A 20,577-nucleotide genomic window follows, 5' to 3' on the forward strand; every position below is an offset into this window, starting at 1 on the left:
AGTGAGCAGGGCCCCACCTTAGCTCCACCCCCTCTCTGACTCTACCGCAAACCCACCTGTGCCCCCTCTTGCCCACAGGTGACCGTGAGTGCCAGTGGGCTGCTGGGTACCCATAACTGGTTGCCCTATGACCGTAACATAAGCAACTACTTCAGCTTCAGCAAAGACCCCATCATGGGCAATCCCAAGTAGGACAGAGGGCTGTGGGCAGGGGTGGGCTATAAATACCCTGCACCCTGAGTTGTCTCCCTACCCACTCAGAATGCAGGCCAGCTACAGGGTCTGGCCAAGGTCTCTGAGGGCCTGGGTCTCCTTTGTGGTCTGGCCTCACCTGTCATCCCCCTCACTGGGTCAGGATGCAGCGACTGCTGAGTGGCCCGTGGGTGCCAGGCAGTGGTGTGAGTGGGCAAGCCCTGGCAGTGGCCCCCGACGGAAAGCTGCTGTTCAGTGGTGGCCATTGGGATGGCAGCCTGCGAGTGACTGCACTACCCCGAGGCAAACTGTTGAACCAGTTCACCCGCCACCTTGGTATGAGCAGCCTTTGAGCTGGGGGTGGTGCAGGTGGGGGCAGGGTTCCAAGGCTGGCCAGGGAGGGTGTGACTACTCTGTTCTGCTCGTACCCTCCCTTCCCCACACAGATGTAGTGACCTGCCTTGCACTGGACACCTGTGGCATCTACCTCATCTCAGGCTCCCGGGACACCACATGCATGGTGTGGCAGCTCCTGCAGCAGGTATGCCAGGTAGACAGCCCCGTGGAGCCCCCATAGTCCAGACCTGCAGCCCATCTGCCCCTCGGTGGGCCTCTAGTTCTGCCCTTCTCTCTTCCCCTTCCCTCTGCTACCGTGAGCAAGTGTGGGGCTCCATGAGCCTCCAGCTCTCTGGTGTTGGACAAAGCCTTCACTTTCCTGAGCCTTAGCCTTTTTTTTTTATAATTTTATTTATTTATTTTTTTCCCCCAAAGCCCCAGTAGATAGTTGTATGTCATAGCTGCACATCCTTCTAGTTGCTGTATGTGGGACGCGGCCTCAGCATGGCCGGAGAAGCGGTGCGTCGGTGCGCGCCCAGGATCGAACCTGGGCCGCCAGCAGCGGAGCACGGGCACTTAACCGCTAAGCCATGGGGCCGGCCCGAGCCTTAGCCTTTTTACTCAGGGGCTAGGGTAGTGGGATGCCCCCAGTCCTGAGCTAGCCCTGGCTCCACACAGGGTGGTCTCTCCGTGGGTCTGGCATCAAAGCCTGTGCAGGTCTTATATGGGCATGAGGCTGCAGTGAGCTGTGTGGCCATCAGCACTGAACTTGACATGGCTGTGTCTGGATCCGAGGTGTGTATACGCCTGTACCCAGGGGAGGTCGAGTTTGCTGGGCACTGCCCCTGGAGCCCAGAGAGCCCTGCCCAGCACCCTAAGCTGCCTTCCTACAGGATGGAACTGTGATCATCCACACTGTACGCCGTGGCCAGTTTGTGGCAGCACTACAGCCCCCGGGGGCCACGTTGCCTGGACCTGTGTCCCACCTGGCGCTGGGGTCTGAGGGCCAGATTGTGGTACAGAGCTCAGCACGGGAGCGTCTGGGGGCTCAGGTATGGGAAAGGGGTGCCCAGCAGAGACAGGGATGGTTGGGATTCTGTCCTTGCTGACACCTTCTGCTTCTTCCAGGTCACCTACTCCTTGCACTTGTATTCGGTGAATGGGAGGTTGCGGGCTTCACTGCCCCTGGTAGAGCAGCCCACAGCCCTGGCAGTGACGGAGGACTTTGTTCTACTGGGCACTGCCCAGTGTGCCCTGCACATCCTCTACCTGAATAAGTGAGCCCCACTATTTATGGGTTCATGGCCTCTCAGGGTGGTGGTCATTGGCAGAGGATATTAAGAGGTATCCCCCATGGACCCCACATTCCCTTGTCTCTGGGCACATTCTTCAAGGCCTGTCACCTGTCACCCTATCCCTCAATGGGGAAATCTTTTTTTTTTTGTGAGGAAGACCAGCCTTGAGCTAACATCTGTTGCCAATCTTCCTCCTTTTTTTCCCTTTTTCTCCCCAAAGCCCCAGTAGATAGTTGTATGTCATAGTTGCACATCCTTCTAGTTGCTGTATGTGGGACGCTGCCTCAGCATGGCCCAACAAGTGGTGCGTAGATGTGCGCCTGGGATCTGAACCCAGTGGCTAGGAGCCGAGGGCGTGTACTTAACCGCTATGCCACAGGCTGGCCCTCAATGGGGAAATCTTGCCCTGGGCCTCCCTTAGCCACTTGTGGGAGGGCCCTTCATGTGTCAGGGTTTCAACTGAGCCATCCTTCAAATGAGGACAGAAAAGGTATAGGGGAGAATGAAGAGAGATCGGTCTGCTGAATGCAAAGCTCAGTCCATGTATCTCGCCTCCCTCCAGACTGCTCCCCGCTGCGCCTCCCCTGCCCATGAAGGTTCCCATCTGCAGCGTGGCTGTGACCAAGGAGCGCAGCCACGTGCTCGTGGGCCTGGAGGACGGCAAGCTTATCGTGGTGGGCGCAGGGCGGCCCTCTGAGGTGAGAATAAGGGCGGGGCGGGGCAGGGCGGGCCTCGAACCCGGCGGGGAGCGACGGTCCTGGCTGACCCCACCCCGTTCCTACTCCCACCAGGTGCGCAGCAGTCAGTTCGCGCGGAAGCTGTGGCGGTCCTCGCGGCGCATCTCCCAGGTGTCCTCTGGGGAGACCGAGTACAACCCTGGAGAGGCGCGCTGACAGCCTGCCCGCCCCCAGCCGGCCCCGCCCAGCAGGAGGCGGGGACCCGAGGAGGAGGCGACGCCGCGGCGGTCGGCTCGCACTCAGGGGGTGGGCGGGGCCCCACCCCCGCCCAGCTCAGGGATTGGTGGGCGGTGTCACTCCGGGAAGTCCCGCCCCTCGCCGGCAGAGGGGTCCCGGAGTCCTGGCACTGGCCTCGGCGGCCCCACAGCACTTTTTGCACAGTCTGGGGCGGGGTGGCTGGGTAGCCCCCAAGCACCCCGTCCCAGCCGAGCACAGGGGCCGGGCTGTGGCCTTAATCCCTAAGGCGGCCCCCGCTCTCCCTTTTTCGGCAATAAACCTGGCCTCGTTTTGTAGCTGCTCCGCCTCCGAGTCTGCATGCGCGCGGCGTCTCAGCCTGCCCCGGCCGCCGTCCCGGGCGCGCGTTCCCCTGGTCCGTGACCCACTCCCGGGCGACTCTTGCCCCCGCATGGCCCTAGCCGCGCCGCCCCTGTCCCTGGGGCCCCGCCCGCCGTTTCTCCCGGCTCGCGGTCTCTCCGCGGTCTCTCGTCCGCCGGATCGCTTCTGCGCACGTCACTCCCGCAGTCCAGCCCTCCGGGAGGCCAGTGTCGGGTGGGCGCACGTGCGCGTTCCGGGGCAAGGCGGGGCGAGACCTCGGCGGCCGCACCCCTCCAGCCCCTCCCCCTCGGGCCCTGCCCCGCGGCGGCCCGGGCCGCTCCTCTGTCTGTCCCGCCGGGCTCCAGGACCGCCCGCCTCGCCCCTCCGAGTGTCCCGCCCGCTTCTCCCTCTGCTCCCTCATCCCGCCCAGCGCCGCCGCTCGCGTCTCCCGGGGGCCAGAACTGGGCCTCCCCAGGGACTCCGCGCAGTCTTCCCGCCAGCCCAAGGGCAGCCGTGCGGCTCAGAGGCCCCCGTCCCGCCAGGCTGAGCGGATCTTGGGACCCGCGGAGAGGCAGCCCCCGCAGGTCAGGAGCAGGTTGGGGACAGAGCCCCGGGTCTTCCTGGACAGAGGGAGCCGAGGGCTGCCTCTCTGTTCCCCACCTCGAGAGCTGCGATCTTGCCGGTGTTGCCGTCGTGGTGCAGGCATCTGTGTTGGGGTGTGTGTTGGTGTTGCATTGTGTGTGCATATTTTGTAGGCCTGGAGACGGGTGTGTGCTGGGGGCGGTAGAGACTCGAGGTGGGTCGGGCAGACACAAGGCCTGGCTGGCTGCGCGTGCTGGTCAGAGGCTCAGGCTCATCTGTCAGCCAGGATCTGGGAAGGGCCCCTCTTGTGGTAAGTGACACAAATGTACACACCCCATACGTGGCAAGGGCCACTGCAGCCTTTGACTGAGACCCACTTGCTGACTGTGCAGTTTGCCATACACACGGGCCCATGGCCTTGCACAGAGAAGTGAGTTTGGAGTCCTTGGGGTGGACCAGGCTGGATATGGAGTGGTGGATGTTGGGGCATTGGAGGGCCTTCCTTTCGGTCTCTTCTCCATCCCTTTTCCAGGCAAGATCCCACCTCAGCCCAGACTGGTGCCTCTCTTCCCCAGGCCTTAGGAAATGGGTCCCAGCAGGATCAGCCCTGTAGGTCCAGATAGGTTCTGGGACTAAGTGGTCCTCTCCTTCAGGTTTCTGTCCCCCAGGCCCTCTCCAAATTCCCAGATGTTAAAGAATGAGGGGGCCTCTGGGCTCATATGCCCTCTGCCCTTGCTAAACCCACCAAGGTACCCTCCCTTCCAGCCTCTGAGCAGGAAGTGAGGACTGGACACTGACCCTGGAGGCAGGAAGAGTAGGAGCATAGTCACTCCAGAGAGCCTTGCCTTGGAGGCTTAGGGTGTTGGGTTTCTGGGCTCATGCTGAGAAGTCTGGGGGAGCCACCCACCAGCAAATGAGTCTGTGGCCTGGCTCTGGCTGAGGTGGGGGTGGTAGTCTCCCTGGTCCTCCCAGGCCATCCCTGAACTCAGACCAGAGGTTTGCCAAGGTCTTTGAGATGGTGGTTTCCAGCCTGCTCTCCTCCATCCTTAGCAGCACCCTGGCTCCTCCAGCTTTGGCTAGCTGGGTGCAGCTCTGTGTCCCCCACCCCATCTGACACAGGAGGAAACTGGTCCAGATTAGGGAGTGGGGAGGTCAGGGGGTAGGTACCCAGTCCTGGAGTGAGCCAGGAGAGGGACAGACTACCCCAAGGGACTCCCGACGTCAGACCTAGGAACGCCCCCCATGTCCCTACCCACAGCCCCTTCTGGACTCAGAGAAGTCTCCCAGCTACCTTGCCTGAGCACTGCCCATGACACTCCAACCCCTTCTCCAAGAGATGCAGCCCCTGGGAGCTAGCCTGCAGAGCCATGCTTCACAACTCCAGCCACAGGGAAGGCATAGTCCACATGGGTAAGCACCTCTTGATCCAGATTGTGGGCAGTGGGTAGGAAGGGAGGTACCCCAGGTGGATAGGTCACACATAAGTCCAGTCACAGGCTCTGGAGTCCTGTCCCCTGTGCCCTACCTGCAATGGATTGTGGGGACAACTGGCTTCCAGGCAAAAGTGAGCAGCAGCATTTACTTGCCTTCCAGTTCAGCTTTATTTTGCAAAAATTTATAAGGTCTGCTGTACACAGAGGCCCCCACAGGGACCAACATGAATCAATGTGCTCTCTCAGTCCAGACTTGGTAGGGGAGACAAGACACACAATTTAGTGCCATAGAAGACAGACAGAGGAGGTGCAACAGGAGCCAGAAAAGAGAGAGACTGAGATCAAGGAAGCTCTCCAGAGTAGGAGATTCCTGCCAGTTTGTCTGATGGAGAGGGTAGAACAGCAAGAGCAGACGTCTGGAAGCCTGGGAGAAGGGTACAGGTGGGAGGGGCTAGGTGTCCAAGAGTGGAGAGCAAAGGGGAGGCTGTGGGAGATGAGGGCAGGAAAACGGGCCAGTCAGATCTTTTTTTTGTGTGTGTGAGGAAGATCGGCCCTGAGCGAACATCTGCCAATCCTCCTCTTTTTTGCTGAGGAAGACTGTCCCTAGGCTAACATCCATGCCCATCTTCCTCCACTTTATATGGGACGCCGCCACAGCATGGCTTGCCAAGCGGTGCGTCGCTGCGTGCCCAGGATCCGAACCGGCAAACCCCGGGCCACTGCAGCGGAGCGTACGCACTTAACCGCTTAGCGCCACCGGGCCGGCCCCCCAGGCCAGTCAGATCTTGATGCCATGATGTGAGCTTTTCACTCTACGTAGTAGGGACTATCATTTCAAACCTTTTTGGCAGCAAAGTCTAAGTGAGGCTGCCTAGGGATCCTAGCCTTGTTTCCTTGCCCCTGAGCCTGTCTGTCATTTCCTCCACAGATAAGACCCAGAGGGGGCAGGACAGGGACAGGGAAGGGGTGTGGGTAGGGGCAGGGGAGCCCTGGCCCCCAATACCTCCTCTCCATTCCCCCCCGAGCCTCCAGGAGCCTCGGGCAGCATCATCCCTGTCTACTGTGCCCTCCTGGCCACTGTGGTCCTCGGTCTGCTCACCTACGTGGCCTCAAGTGGTAGGTGGTCTGGGCACTGCTCTTTGGCACCCCCCTCCCCATCTGGACTCCCAGCCAGCTCCCTCTCTGTCTCAATGAAGGTTGGAGCAGGTTGGCAGGTCCCCTCTGATCCCCACAGCTGGTGCTCACCTAAACAAAGACAGCAGGTGGCCAAAGCTCGGACTGGAGAGCTGGGGGCTCTCAACAGGGACCAGATACATGGGGATAGCAGTGTCTTCCTTGACTCTCTTAGCAGTCTGCCCTGTGCCCCCAGCCAGGGTAAGCCCCTTTCCCCAATCTACAGTCCTTTACACCTAGCTCTGCCGTACCACCCAACCCATCTCACTCTCATTACCTCTCATGTCTCCCACCCCAGGGCCACATCCTGAGCTTGGCTGCCGGCTTTACATTCATCTCCCTCGGCAGCAGCAGGAAGAGGTGGAGCGGCTCCTGGAGGTGTCAGACGAAACTGACAAGGGCTGGCAAGGCCTGGCAGACCGCCCAGGCTACCAGGCTGAGGCTGTGAAGACCATGGCCCAGGGCCAGGCACCAGTGCCACCCTCAGGGTGCTAGAGGTCGCCCTGGCTGCCATGGGCCGTGAAGATGTGGTTCGGGTCCTGGACCCCCTGGCTGAGGGCTGCTCTGTGGTGTGAGTGATGCCTCCACAGCCTGGCTTCCCAGGGAACATGCTCTGGTGTTCCCCAGCACCCCTATCTCATATGCCTTTCCTTCCACGGGCTTACTGGTATTGGTGGCCTCAGCCTGCTCTGTTTTGGGGGGATACAAGATCCAGCCACCACTCACCTCCCCTCGCCCTACCTTCCTCTAGGCCAGGGACCAGGATATGGGGGGAGTTGGCAGCGATGAATGGTCCTGCCCTCCTGATCCCCACTCTACCTCCCCTTACTAAGCCTCAACTGTTTTTTCTTTTATATCCCATATTAAAGGCAACTTTGGACTATTGTGCTGGCTCTTTCTGGTTCCTTGGGCCTGTGAGACAGTTTGATGGCTATGAGGCAGAGGCACAGAAAAAGGATGGGGTCCCTGGGATGTGAGCTGGCAGGCAGTGTGCTCCCGTAGAAGAGGAATGAGTTCTGGAGGCACAGAGTGGAGTTCACATCCTGCATCTGCCATTCACTGGCTATATCATGTTAAGAAGCTATTTAACCTTTCTGAACTTTAGCTTCCTTAGCTGGAGAACAAGAAATAGAATGGCACATTCAGTGGGTCCCCCCATTTCCTAAGACTCCCAAGTTGGCACTGAGGGCCATGGGTTTGAGACCATTTTCCTGACTTGTGCTGTGAGCAGGAGCAAGGGGAGGCTGGAGGCCTGCCCCTCTAGGCAGGAGGCAAGAGGCAGACTGGTCCTGGGAAGCTAGTTACCAAGGGTGTCAGGTCTCTAGATGAGAAAAAGGAAGAAAGCGTTCCCCTTACAAGACTCACTCCAGACTCAGGAGACAGAGGTCCAAACATGCTTCCACAGCTGCTATGTGATTTCCACACAAGCCCAGGGCAGGCAAGTCATCCCACCCACCTGAGGGGCTGTTGAAGACAGGACAGCTGCAGCCAAACCACCCGTACCCCATGTATATGCCCACCCTGAAGGGAGGAGCAGGCAGGTTGGTAACTGTGCCTTTGGAGAGCATTGCTACAGAGGAGAGACCTTGCCTAGGAAGGAACAATGGCTACCATGCTGGCATCCACCAGGATCAGAGCGCTTAAGCAGCACAGCCACCCAAACTCAGGAGACATGGGATTCAGTCGTGGTCCAGAGGGGCCCAGGGTAGATCCTGTCCCCTTCTGACAGGTGTGACAGAGATTGGCTGCTCTGTGAGTACCAAACTCATAAGGCTGCTGCTATTGCTATTCCTCAGAAACAGTTTACCAGGGCTGCTTAATCCTGTAAATCTTTTCCTTAAGGAAAGGCAAGTTTAAAGCTACCTTCATCCTGAGTTGACCCTTGGGCAATAACCCAGGAGAGAAAGGAGGAAAGGCTCAGCTTTCAGTCAGCTAAAATCAGATCAGCGCACTGGAGAACTCACACCTACTTCAGCAGGGAGTTAGCCACAGGGCTATCCAGGATTGGATCGACAATGAATGTGAAATCCTGCATTGAGTGGTATGAACACATTCTGGATTAGCTGGCACCCTTTATCACCACTGAGGGGATCTGAGCCTGAAAGTGTCAAAGGGTGCGTGGAAGGGGAAAAGATGTTGAAAAAACTCAACAGGGTGATAAAATAACTGAGAATTCCTCTTCAAAAGTGTCCTATCTGAAACTTGACAGTTCCCTAGTCACCACCCTTTAATGGAATGCTGTCCAAATTTCCTTGGAAAATTTGAAACCCGGAGCCTCAGGTTAAAACCATGAGTTTGACTTGGTTACAAGCAGCAGTGCATATGACCATACACCTGCATGGCAAACCCACCCAAAAGAGAAACACTCCCTATTAATGAATTCAAGCACATTAATTGAAACGTTCTCTATAATAAACAACTCTAAAATATTAACAGGGTTAAATTAGGGTCCATCTACCTCATATAATAATGTGCTTTAAATAGTTTTGAAGACTGCAGTATCATGGGAAAATATTTTGGCTACATTGTTAAATAGCAGGTCTAATGATTATGACCTTAAAATAGGTGTTTTTCTCCTAACAGTTTCTTTAATACGAGGATATGACATGAGTTACTGAGCCTCCCTGAGCCTTAGTTTCCTCGTCCGAACAGAGCCAATTCCTGTGCCTCAGGGTTATGAGGATCAAATGAGCACAACCTGAGCTCTAAGTGCTCAGCATAACACCCAGCAGGCTGAGTGCTCTAACTGCTGTCCACCCTGCTGGAGATTTAGCAGGCCACAGCCTCTTCCCCAAGGGCACTGCTGCAGTGAGCAAAATAACCCTGGTGAGGAAGAGATGGACCAGTCTCTTTGCAAAGACGGGCTGCGGGCTGGCCTGAAGGCTCTGGCCCTCCTCATTGCCCAGACAACTGGTCCATCAAGGGGGCGGTCTCCACAGAGCCCTGCATTCTCCAGGAGATGTCCCATCTCATCACAACTTGTGTACTGTACCCCTTTATAGGGATCCTCCTCTGTTCTCCTTCTAGTGTCTAAGCCCAGTGTCAGGGGACACAATGGGAGGACAGGGAACCCAAATATCAAATAAGCATTCTAGTGGGCTCAGGGAACTCAAATCTCTGGAAGGAAGAGGTTCAATGCCTCTCCCCAGCCAGGAGGTATAAAGGGGAAGATCACAGGCCTTTCTCCTGACTGACCCCATGGCCTTTCTCCTGACTAACCCATGGCCTTTCTCCTGACTGACCTATTAACCAAAGTAAAGAAGCCCAGCGCCAACGAGGCCTCAGGTCCACTTCCTTTGCTCTGGAATGCACATGCAAGCTGACTCCACCCCTGAGCACAGCCACAAGATCCCAAGCCCACAAGCATCAGTCAACTGGCAAACGCCTGCCTCAGTCACAGTGGGACCGGTGGCAAACAAGGCTTGTGATCAATTCCAATCTCAAGGATTAGTTTGGACTTCACACACCTATGGCCACTGTCTCTCCTTTCTCACTCCGGTGACATCGCTATACACAAACATGCTTGACTAGCTTTTAGGGAACACACATGCCAAGTTCTTTAATTGATTTTATTTTTTACATAAAAAGTTCAGTAAAAATTGGATAAAGTAAAGTGATTTTAAGCAGTAAATCAATCTTATCAACATAGCACAAGGCTGGCCAAAACCACAAGGCAGCCTGCTTTGGAATATTTACATGATAACAAATTAAACCTTGCAGGAGAACTTAAACCGTCCTTACAAAGTCTTCCTGTGATCCTAGCACGTAGAGGCTAAAAGCAAAACAAAAAACAAACAAAAACCAGGAAAAAACAAATTATTTTCAATATATTCACATATACATTAAAATATAATACAAATCGTCAGGGTAAGGGGTCAAGGGTGGGGGTGCGCATGGGTCTGTGCGCTGACAGCACCGCCAAGGAGGAGACCCAGGTTTGAGAGTGGGGTCAGACCTGGCCAGAGTTTTAGAGGAAAGGGTCTTCCCTAAGCCCTTGCCTCTGATGGCCTCTAACCACACCCCAACAGCTCAAGACCAGGGATCACTTGTGGATAGAGCTCATTTTTGTGGCTTTCAGTTGAAATCTGCAGGTTTGAATTCCCCAGGGTGATGTGTCATCAGTAGCACAGCCCTGACAGTGGGTGGGGCAGAGAGGGCCCACAGGATTTCTTCTCCCCAGAGTCTGTCCTACCTGCTCACCCGTCCTCCCACCCTGGCCTCATAAGTCACTCTAATTCAGTGTCCTCTTTGGGTTTGTAAACAGCCCCAAACTTCTGCATGTACTTCTTAATGTACTCCTTGGTTTTGTGTTTCACGTTCTCATTGCACTCCAGGTCCTCAGGGTTCTTACAGTACTTCAGCTCCTTATTCATAACACCGTGAGTCAGCTGTCCAGGACATAGGAAGAGAGACCACAGCCACGAATCAGAGTGGAAATGATTTGAGGGGTGAAGGCCAGCCTGCTGCCTCAGGGCCCTTCTCACCAAGACTGGGAGTTGAATAAGGGGATAGGTTGGGGCAGGCTGGTGCTGGGATCACCAGAAAGGGCAGCTCAGCTCTGAAAGTTTCTTAGAGAACCAACACCCTCAAGTAGGGTGGCCTCCCTTCCCAAACCTTCCCTCCCCGTTCTTGGGTCGCCAGCCCAAGCATCTAGCAAGGAAAACCCACTTTGTATGAAGAAAGGGGCCTTCTTAGAAGGTACACAGTTTTCCCAGAACATTCTCAGACCACAAACAGTGGAGAATACCTTGCGAGCTAGGTGTTTAAAGTCTTCAGTTGTGGTAATTCTTCCCACTTTGCAGTCAGGTTTCCGGTAAGGGTTCAAGCACTGGACGATGAACTGGGACATCTGCAGGGAGGGGAAAGAGAACACATTGCTCAACAGTCCAGAGAGGGCAAGAAGCTGTACTGATGAAATAACTAGAAAAGAAAATAACCAGAAAAGTAGAGGGAGCCAACCCCTCCCTTTTCCTCACTTAGGTTGGTTGGTTTGGACAGAAGAACGCTAGTATGCCAGTGGGATATAAATTGAGAAAAGGATCCTGGGTCAGCCCTTAGAAGGAACATGGATGGACTGAGCAAGCCTGACAGAGCAGTAGATGGAGGGACCCAGCAGCAGAACTCCACTGCTGAATCTCATGGCAGCCCCAGGTTTCAGCTTACAAATCTCATGTCCTTGACATAAAGAGACTGTAACTAAGTTCTCTGGCTCCTGGAGGCAGGGCACAGAGGATGTTCCAGTGCTACTAGGAGGTTCAGCAACCCCATGAAATGCAGGCATTTTGTTCTAGAAATTGCATTCTGTGTTATACTTCATTTGATTCCTACAACAGCAATGTGAAGCAGATGGACGCATGGTATGACACCTGGTGGGAGAAGATCCAAGGTAGGACCCTTTTCAATACATAACTTTCAATGTCCTCCTGAGCTGTCTCTGTAATGTCAGTCCTACCCAGTCACTCTCAAAAAGAGACCCAGGCACAGGACCTGTGGAAGTATTTGTGGCGCTAAGATCCTAGGGGACAAAGGCAGGAAGAAGGTCAGTGATAGCCACTTCGTCAGAAAGTATCCTGAACAGGGTCTACCCATCCCTGAAACTCAGTGAGCCTTCAGACATTCAAAAGAACAAAGCTATATCACAAGGTAGGCACTAAATAAACAGCTGCTGGTTGGCTGGGATAATTTCACACAGGGATAGTGAGATACTAAGTTTTCAACCTAGATAAGGCTTTTACTCAAAGTTTTTCTGTGGTTTCCTGGCCTCCATATTCTCCTGTCAACCCATTTCTCCCAATATAGTCAGGGATTTCATTATTCCCAGCTTAAAATCCTGCAGTGGTTCCCTGGACCTCATAAACACACAGGCCCTATATGAAAAATAACAATACTGTTCAGCCTCATCTTCCAATACGTCACATACCCTGTGCTACAGCCCACAGACTACTTACAATTTTCTGAAAGGGAAGATGTTTTCTTTTGCCTCTGTACATTCTACTGCCTGCAGTTACGCCTCTCCTGATCTGTCTGGTCAATTCCAACCCATGATTCAAGAGCCCTTCCTGACACCCTAAATAGTGCCCTCCAGCCCTATCGTGGCATACTCTTCATACAGCTGCCATTACTTATTTACAGATCTATTTCCTCCAACAGACTATGAGCCCCTTCAGTGAGTGAAGACTGGAGTTTAGAATCTGGATGCCCTGAGGGAGACAAGATTAGCGTCCTGACAGCCAGAAACATAGACTTCCAGCAGCATAAAGCAGAGCTGCTTTCTTTCAATCCCTTGAGGATTAGGCAGCCACTAAACGAGACTAGCCTTTGAGCCAGAAGCCCAGAGTTCAAGTCTTCCGTCTAGAACTTGCCTTCTCTGAACCTTAAGAGTTCTTCCACCTACATAAGAGGAATGACAATTCCTGTCTTGCCTACCTCATGGGCTGTTGTGGGGATGAAATGAGATAATGGATACGAGAGTGCTTATTACCCAATTGTAAAGGACCATAGCAATGTCTTATCACATAACAACTACACAGTCAAATCACAGAAGCAAGGGAACACCCAAAGGCAGGGAAGCCTAACACTACAACAGTTGTGCATGCTTAGGACAAGAAAGAAAAGAGCTGAGGTTTAAGTCTGCAGAGCTTAGTGCCCACATTCACCAAACCTTACCTCTTTTCTGAATACTTCTTTACTTTTCTTAGCCAGCTCACTGGAGGTGTCTGCTTCTGCTGTCTTAGGCTTTTTTGAGGTCTAGAAATGGAAAAGAAAACACAACAGTGCTGGTATGAAAGGTCAAGTTAGTGATGCCCTGCTGTTCCAGAACTCTCCTTTGTTCCCCCCAGTTGGGATACCTGACTCTTAGTATTAGGATCCATTTAGGATCCTAAGGGGGCATGTCCTGGAGTCAACTTGGCTGCTGTTACCACTCTCATCTCATGTTCCAATCCTGTCATCTGGCTCTGCCCTCATTCCCATAAACCAAATTCTAATTCTCTACCCTAAGTCAAAGCTACATCCTTGATGTAGCTAAACATTTCCAGTTGTTTCCGAGTCACCTTCTCTGCAGAGGAATGTGCTGTGTGACTTGGATTACTCAGGTCCCTGTTCTGAGCTTCAGTACTACACACTGTCAAGTGAGACCGGGGCTCAACGAGCTCCACCTCTCCCAACTCTGACATTCTAGGATTCCAGGACAAAGCCAAAATGCTCTGTTCTGAAGAACTTTCACCACACAATTGGAAGGTCCAACCATACCACGGTCCTCATCCAAGTCCTTCCACTCTCCTTAGGTACTCATCAATTTTTCTCCAAAAAAGAGCTGGCCAGACTGTAAGAGACAGTCCCAGCATGCAGGAGAGACTCCTTGGAGGTTATCCCCAGTTCAGGAATGGAAAGACTAAAGAAGTATCAAGGTACTGGGGTGAAGGAGATGAGGGTCATCCAAGTCAGTGAAAAGATGAGTAGATGCTAAGACACAGAACTCTGCCCCAAACTGGTAAGATGATGACAAACCTAGGAATACTCCCTTCCAACAGTGCTAGAGGGGAGCCTGCCATATTCCCCCTAACCAGGCACTGTTAAGAGGTGAGGGGCCAGCAGCCCTGGCATTCAGAGCACCTCCCATGCAAGGCCATCTCTCCACACCTTTGCCCATTGCCACCCATCAAGCTCATTCCTAGTAAATGCACTTTTTCATGGAAAAGATTAGGAGCATTCCCCTTTGAATATAAGTCACTTCAGATGGATGTAGAAGCTGCATTTGGTATTACAGGTACTTCATGTTTTTGCTAGCTACTTAGAACACAGAATTTTTTCTACTCTCAACCCATCCCCTAGTTCTAATTCCTCCATTTCCATAAACAGTTATGAAGGTGCTGGTAATGAAGGAGCTGTTCAACTCTCTCGCTCTGGACTGACTCCAGAGAAAGGTGCCACTCCGTTGGCTTTGGGCTACTACTAATCAGCTTTTTCTGATTTGTTATAAAAGCTTTATGTATTTTCCATTTTTCTACTTTCTTTCTGTGGCTATGGGAGCAAGAGGGGAAGGGGAGGGTAGAAAGAACATACAAATTCAACCTCTGTTTTCAGGAAACAAAACAAAACAAAAAACACAAGTAACTCTATTTTGAAATGTTTTGCTTTGGGATTTTGTGGTTATTTTTTCCAGTAGTAGAGAGTGTGGGTGTGCTTCACAATAAGACCTCAGGTAGCAAGGGATTAAGAACTGCCTGAATAAACCAAGGAAACTTCAACACATCCTCAGCTGTTCTGTTGTAGATCTCAGAAATGAGCAGCAACAGCAATGAGTACAGAAAGCCCCCTGAGGTATGACAATCATTTCAAGGCTTGTGGTCCTATAGAAGAGGCCAGGCTCTCAGTGAGAATACTGTGTAAATAGGAATGTTCTGCTTCCCTCTGAATGGGGTATGTGTTTAGAAAGCTAAATAAATCCAGTGCATATTTAATATCTTTCTAATTTAATCTCTAACTTGGTGAGGTTGGTAGGGCTTTAAAAAACAGTTATAGAGCACAATCCAGTGAGCTCTGTCTAGGAGCTTTCATGGTCCTTTTGAGTGCTGTGCAATTGGAATTAAGAAAGGAAATGTTCAAATGAAGGGTGCCTAGACTTACATCATGGAAATCATAAACCAAAATGAAGTACTCTTGGGAATACTGAAATTTATGTACCCCTCTTGGTCTATGGTCTACAAATGGCATGAGAAATAATTTTAGAAACTGGCTAACCCTTACTCAAGCCCAATGCCAAGCAATACCAGGAGCCAGAGTCAGAGCTGAGGAAAGCTTGATGGACACTGACATGAAAAACCTTGGGAACCCCTTGGTTCCAAAAAAGTTCCATTTAAAGTATTAGCATTTCTACAATACATAAACTTTTAAAACAAAGTGTTACCTTCCTAAATGCCTACTGCCAATTAAAAATCCTTTAGCAGCAGAAAAGACATTAGACTGGGACCAAATGGTCCCCCAAAATATAACAGGGTACTTCATGGGGTAGGGAACATCTACCTGTGTTGTAATTGGTCTCAAAGAAATTCTAGGAACCCACTAGGGAGGGGGAGGAGGGTGCTCTGATAGGTAAAAAAGCAGTGTGTTCTCAGGTCCTCAGGGATAACTAGTTTGCCTTTTCTACGTGTTGGCTCATACAGGACATCAGTCAATGGAGGATTTTGGTGGGAACCTATGTAAGTAGAGGCCAGATGAAAGCACACAATGAGCCGGCAGAGAGGGTCTGGCAGAAAGCCAGAGCTTATTGCCTTTAGAAGCTCTGTTGTCAGCCTTCATCTGAGGCATATCTGGATTCTCAGGGAATCTGGCTGGAATATGACCAGATATGAATATGACAAAGAAAGCCTAAGTACCTTCACATTACCCAAGGTGAGGCTTCAGTCCTTTTGGCTTAGTAGGGAAGGGATCGAAGCTTAGTGGATGACTCTGGTAACGACACACTGACTATGTGACACAACAAATGCAAACTCCATCTTTTATTATACATACGGACATGACCATATCACAAAGCCCACACGCCTTAGCAAGGTTTGTTTTTTTTTTTTTTTTTTTTGTGAGGAAGATCAGCCCTGAGCTAACATCCGTGCTAATCCTCCTCTTTTTGCTGAGGAAGCCAGCTCTGAGCTAACATCCATTACCTAATCCTCCTCCTTTTTTTTTTTCCCCCAAAGCCCCCCAGCAGATAGTTGTACGTCATAGTTGCACATCCTTCTAGTTGCTGTATGTGGGACAGGGCCTCAGCATGGCTGGAGAAGCGGTGCGTTGGTGCGCACCCGGGATCCGAACCTGGGCTGCCAGTAGCGGAGCGCATGCACTTAACCGCCAAGCCACGGGGCTGGCCCCTCACATGCCTTGGAAGTTAGAAGTGTGGCCTGACTGAAATAGGTCCTGACAAAGGGAGCGGATATACCCAGCCAGTGCTTCTCGCTCCCTGAATTTAATTCAATACCCTTTAGAACATGAAATGTAAAACATTATTCAAAGAGGAATTTTATTTTTGGGGGCAGCATGAATTCAGAAGCAGAAGGAGAAGCAGACCTATCAGAAACACTACACACGATTCAACCTAAATTCTGCAATGCACAAACCTGTATACGTCAATTAAAAGGTTAAGAAAGAAGGATCCTCGAAAATAACAAAACCTCAGTATATTCTGTTTTGGAGTTGCTACCACCTTTCGTAGCAGAAAGAACAAAATAATTTACTTCAGTGTTTGGTTTCAGATAAAGCACTACACTACACCTTAGTTTGTCAAAAAGAGGTAGGGGGTTGCCGGGGGGGAAATGGGAGGACAGGAACAAAAAGATTTCTGAGGCACTTTCTAGAAACGTTTCAAAAGTCTGACTAGATTACACATAGGCTCCACCTGCTCCACTCAAAGAGAAGTGGATTTCATAAAAAACCTGGACCTAAGGTCCTAAAGACATTACTAGGAACCAGCAGGCCTCCTACTCTGTGTGTTTGGCCTTGAGTGTGTGTGTTTGGCGTCGAGTGTAGTGCAGCCCTGGAAGTTTCTCTCTGGGCACCCAGCTGATGACCAGGCTGTGCTTATTAGGCAACTTAACCATCTGCTCTGGAGAGATCTGGGCTCTGGTTTCTGACAATCCTCTCTCAAAAGTGATTTTCTGGTTCCCTCTCCATTGCTGGTGACTACATATGGAATCCTTCTGCAAATTACCCTTAACTCCCAAGATGGGATCATCAACTGAAAAGACTCTTGGCCCCTGATCCCATCCTCTGCTACTCCCTCAATCCAATAAATACTCGACAACTACTATTTTTGTGTGTGTGTGTGAGGAAGATCAGCCCTGAGCTAACATCCGATGCCAATCTTCCTCTTTTTTTGCTGAGGAAGACTGGCCCTGGGCTAACATCCGTGCCCATCTTCCTCTACTTTATATGTGACGCTGCCACAGCATGGCTCCACAAGCAGTGTATCAGTGCACGCCTGGGATCCCAACCTGCAAACCTTGGGCCGTGGAAGTGGAGCACACGCACTTAACCACTTGCGCCACCAGGCGGGCCCCTACAACTACTATTTTAACATAACAGTTATAGTTAGGACATCTATTACACTTTGTGATTGAATGTTAATTAAAAGTCAGAAGACAGTCGTAAATAAACTGCCATCTCTTAATCATGCAAGCAGTCAGCAACGATTCACATCTGGGGTTCTCAAAGGGAAGAACTGACTTTACACTCACCACATGATGGATGATGGAAAAGTATAAGACGACCAAGAGTAGGGAACAACACTGGAGGAAAACAGAGAAGGAGGGCTCTCACAGATGCTTAGTCTCATCATCAAAAGCTTTTAATACCAGCCATCCAGCACCACACAGGACTCTTCAAGAATTCTCTGCCCATTACATACCTTCCCTACATTTTGAACAAGCACCAGTTTACTGATGACTCATAACTGCCTAGATATAACTGCCTACTACCCGTTCCTAGCCTGAATCATGTAGGAAGTTCAAATTCCACATTGAACTTATTTCCAAACCTCCTCTTGAACTTTCCTTTGTTCCCTAGAATGAATAATGGGACCTTAACCACCTAAGCTAAAAATGAGGGTGGTGGGCCATCCTTGCCTCTTTCACACCCACTTGTTTGCTAAGCCCTCAATGATGCCTCTCAAATGTCTTTGCATGAATTCCCAACATCTCCATTATTAGTCCCTCACTTTGCCTAAATCATTAAACACTCTCCAATCTGATCTCCCTGCTACCAATCTCACCTTTTCAAATGAGCCTGTTTCATTCGAAGGACACACATTTGACTCCCTTACTTTAAAAGGCATTCATTGCCTCCCGAGTACCTATCATACAATAATCACATTAGTAGGACACCAAGATCTCAGACCATTTAAATGTGACCTACTTTTCCGTATTTTTGTCTTGCTCCCTACCCCATATTCACCCAAACTCTTATCAGACAAAATTATTTTTATTGTTCTCTATATACGCTTTGTATTGTCCTGACTTTATGCCTTTGCAAAAAACCGCTTTATCTGCTTAGAATGTTCTTTCCTGCTCACCTTAGTTATAGGTAAAAATGTTTTCTGTGACATATTACTGACGTAGCTTCTCAGGCCATTAATCACTGTGCACTTGTACACAAATTTTGTACATACTTCTACTGTGGCAATTATCCCATTGTATTCTTGGTTTACAGATGTGGCTATTTCCTTAGATTGAACTTCCTGAAGACTAGTACTTGGTCTTATTTCTCTTTCTATCTCTACTATCTCACACAAGGCCTGTGAATTAATGAAAATTTACAATGGTGCAGTTGGTACCTGCAAAGAGATTAAAATCTAAATGAAGGCCCTTCATAAAAACAGGGCAGAAGGAATAAACACACACCCCACAGGCATCCTTCCTGCCTATTGAGATGCTAGCTAGGTAAACACAGACGTAAACTGGTTAGGAAGTTTAGATCTAAATAAGTCCGTAGCAATCCAAGTCAGACTAGGTCCTGATGATAGAGACCATGGTCTGGAAAGGGATCCAAAGACTGACCCCTCAAGCCTTTGATTTGTGCTTCAGGGCAAGGTTGGTTAGAAGACCAAAACTCATCTGTTCCTTCATCCCTTATCCAGATCAAAGGGATAATAACAGAGAATAGATACCTTTTATTTAGACTTTCTCATGAGAAATACAAGAAAAAGTAAAGCTGACAAATTGGAGACAAAAGCCTAAGAAGCCAAGACAGAAAGTGAATGTCCAGGGGCTGGCCCCGTGGCGTAGCAGTTAAGTGTGCGCACTCCACTGCTGGCGGCCCGGGTTCAGATCCCTGGCACGCACTGACGCACTGCTTGTCAGGCCACGCTGTGGTGGTGTCCCACATAAAGTGGAAGAAGATTGGCACAGATGTTAGCTCAGGGCCAACATTCCTCAGCAAAAGGAGGAAGACTGGCATGGATGTTAGCTCAGGGCTGAGCTTCCTCACAAGAAAGAAAAAAAAAAAGAAAGTTAATGTCCAGATAGTTTTTTGCTGGAAGCACATGACACTTATGAGGTTTTGCCCTTAGGTACCTGTCCCTACAAAAACTCTCCTAAAAGAACCTTTATACGCTGCTGGTAGAAATGTAAAGTGGTGTAGTTCTTTTTTTTTTTTTTGGGGAGGAAGATCAGCCCTGAGCTAACATCCATGCTAATCCTCCTCTTTTTGCTGAAGAAGACCGGCTCTGAGCTAACATCTACTGCCAATCTTCCTCCTTTTTTTTCCCCAAAGCCCCAGTAGATAGTTGTATGTCTTAGATGCACATCCTTCTAGTTGCTGTATGTGGGACACGGCCTCAGCATGGCCGGAGAAGCGGTGCGTCAGTGTGCACCCGGGATCCAAACCCGGGCCGCCAGTAGCGGAGCGTGCGCACTTAACCGCTAAGCCAAGGGAGCGGCCCAATGGTGTAGCTACTTTAGAAAACAGTTTGACGGTTGTCAAAAAGTTAAACAAAAATTAGTCATATGACCCAGCAATTTCACCCCTAGGTATCTACCCGAGAGAATTGAAAATGTATGTCCAAAGACTTGTACACAAATGTTCATATACCATTATTCATAACAGCCAAAGAGTGGAAACAAGCCAAATGTCCATCAACTGGTGAATGGATAAACAAAATGTGGCATATCTATACAATGAAATTTTTTTAAAAATTATTTTATTGAGGTCATATTGGCTTATAGGATTGTGTAAATTTCAGGTGTACACTATTACATTTCAGTTTCTGTATAGATGGCATCATATTCACCACCAATAGTCTCGTTTTTTTCCATCACCATACATATGTGCCTCTTTATCCCTGTGGCCTTCCGCTTACCCCTACTTCCCCTCTGGTAACCACCAATCTGTTCTCCCTATCTATGTGTGTGTTTTTCTTCCATGTATGAGTGAAATCATATGGTATTTGTCTTTATCTGACTTATTTTGCTTAGCATAATACCCTAAAGGTCCATCCATGTTGTTGCAAATGGCACGATTTTATTTTTTTTTTATGGCTGAGTAGTATTCCATTGTATAGATGTACCACATCTTCTTTATCCATGTACAATGGAATATTATTCAGCCATAAAAAATGAAATTCTGATACACACTACAATAAGAATGAACTTAGAAAACATTATGCTATGTAAGGAGCCAGTCACAAGAGACCACATATTACATGATTCCATTTATATTAAATGTCCAGAAAAGGCAAATCTGGTTGTTGTTGTTTTTTTTTTTTTTTGGTGAGGAAGATTAGCCCTGAGCTAACATCTATTGCCAATC

At 50.3% G+C, this 20,577-nt stretch overlaps 2 protein-coding genes across 11 annotated transcripts in view; one reads left to right on the forward strand and one right to left on the reverse strand.

Moving 5' to 3' along the window:
• NBEAL2 (neurobeachin like 2) overlaps positions 1-3,072 on the forward strand; it is a 30,348-nt gene extending 27,276 nt beyond the window's left edge. For all 5 annotated transcript variants that reach the window (XM_058556958.1, XM_058556931.1, XM_058556949.1 and 2 more), the window contains 8 exons: positions 79-188; positions 356-528; positions 639-733; positions 1,207-1,323; positions 1,422-1,580; positions 1,657-1,805; positions 2,386-2,521; positions 2,615-3,072. In XM_058556958.1, coding sequence (XP_058412941.1) covers positions 79-188; positions 356-528; positions 639-733; positions 1,207-1,323; positions 1,422-1,580; positions 1,657-1,805; positions 2,386-2,521; positions 2,615-2,716 — 1,041 coding nt within the window. In that variant the 3' untranslated portion in view covers positions 2,717-3,072. The remainder of the gene's footprint in view (positions 1-78; positions 189-355; positions 529-638; positions 734-1,206; positions 1,324-1,421; positions 1,581-1,656; positions 1,806-2,385; positions 2,522-2,614) is intronic.
• Positions 3,073-9,832: 6,760 nt separating this feature from the next.
• SETD2 (SET domain containing 2, histone lysine methyltransferase) overlaps positions 9,833-20,577 on the reverse strand; it is a 137,281-nt gene continuing 126,536 nt past the window's right edge. For 5 of the 6 annotated variants that reach the window (XM_058557063.1, XM_058557026.1, XM_058557045.1 and 2 more), the window contains 3 exons: positions 12,949-13,029; positions 11,030-11,131; positions 9,833-10,670 (listed from right to left, as the gene is read on the reverse strand). In XM_058557063.1, the coding sequence (XP_058413046.1) occupies positions 10,509-10,670; positions 11,030-11,131; positions 12,949-13,029 (345 nt within the window). In that variant the 3' untranslated portion in view covers positions 9,833-10,508. The remainder of the gene's footprint in view (positions 10,671-11,029; positions 11,132-12,948; positions 13,030-20,577) is intronic. The other variant, XM_058557030.1, reaches the window with a different exon arrangement.

Source organism: Diceros bicornis, chromosome 2, assembly GCF_020826845.1.
Source record: "Diceros bicornis minor isolate mBicDic1 chromosome 2, mDicBic1.mat.cur, whole genome shotgun sequence".
NCBI classification, from domain to species: domain Eukaryota; kingdom Metazoa; phylum Chordata; class Mammalia; order Perissodactyla; family Rhinocerotidae; genus Diceros; species Diceros bicornis.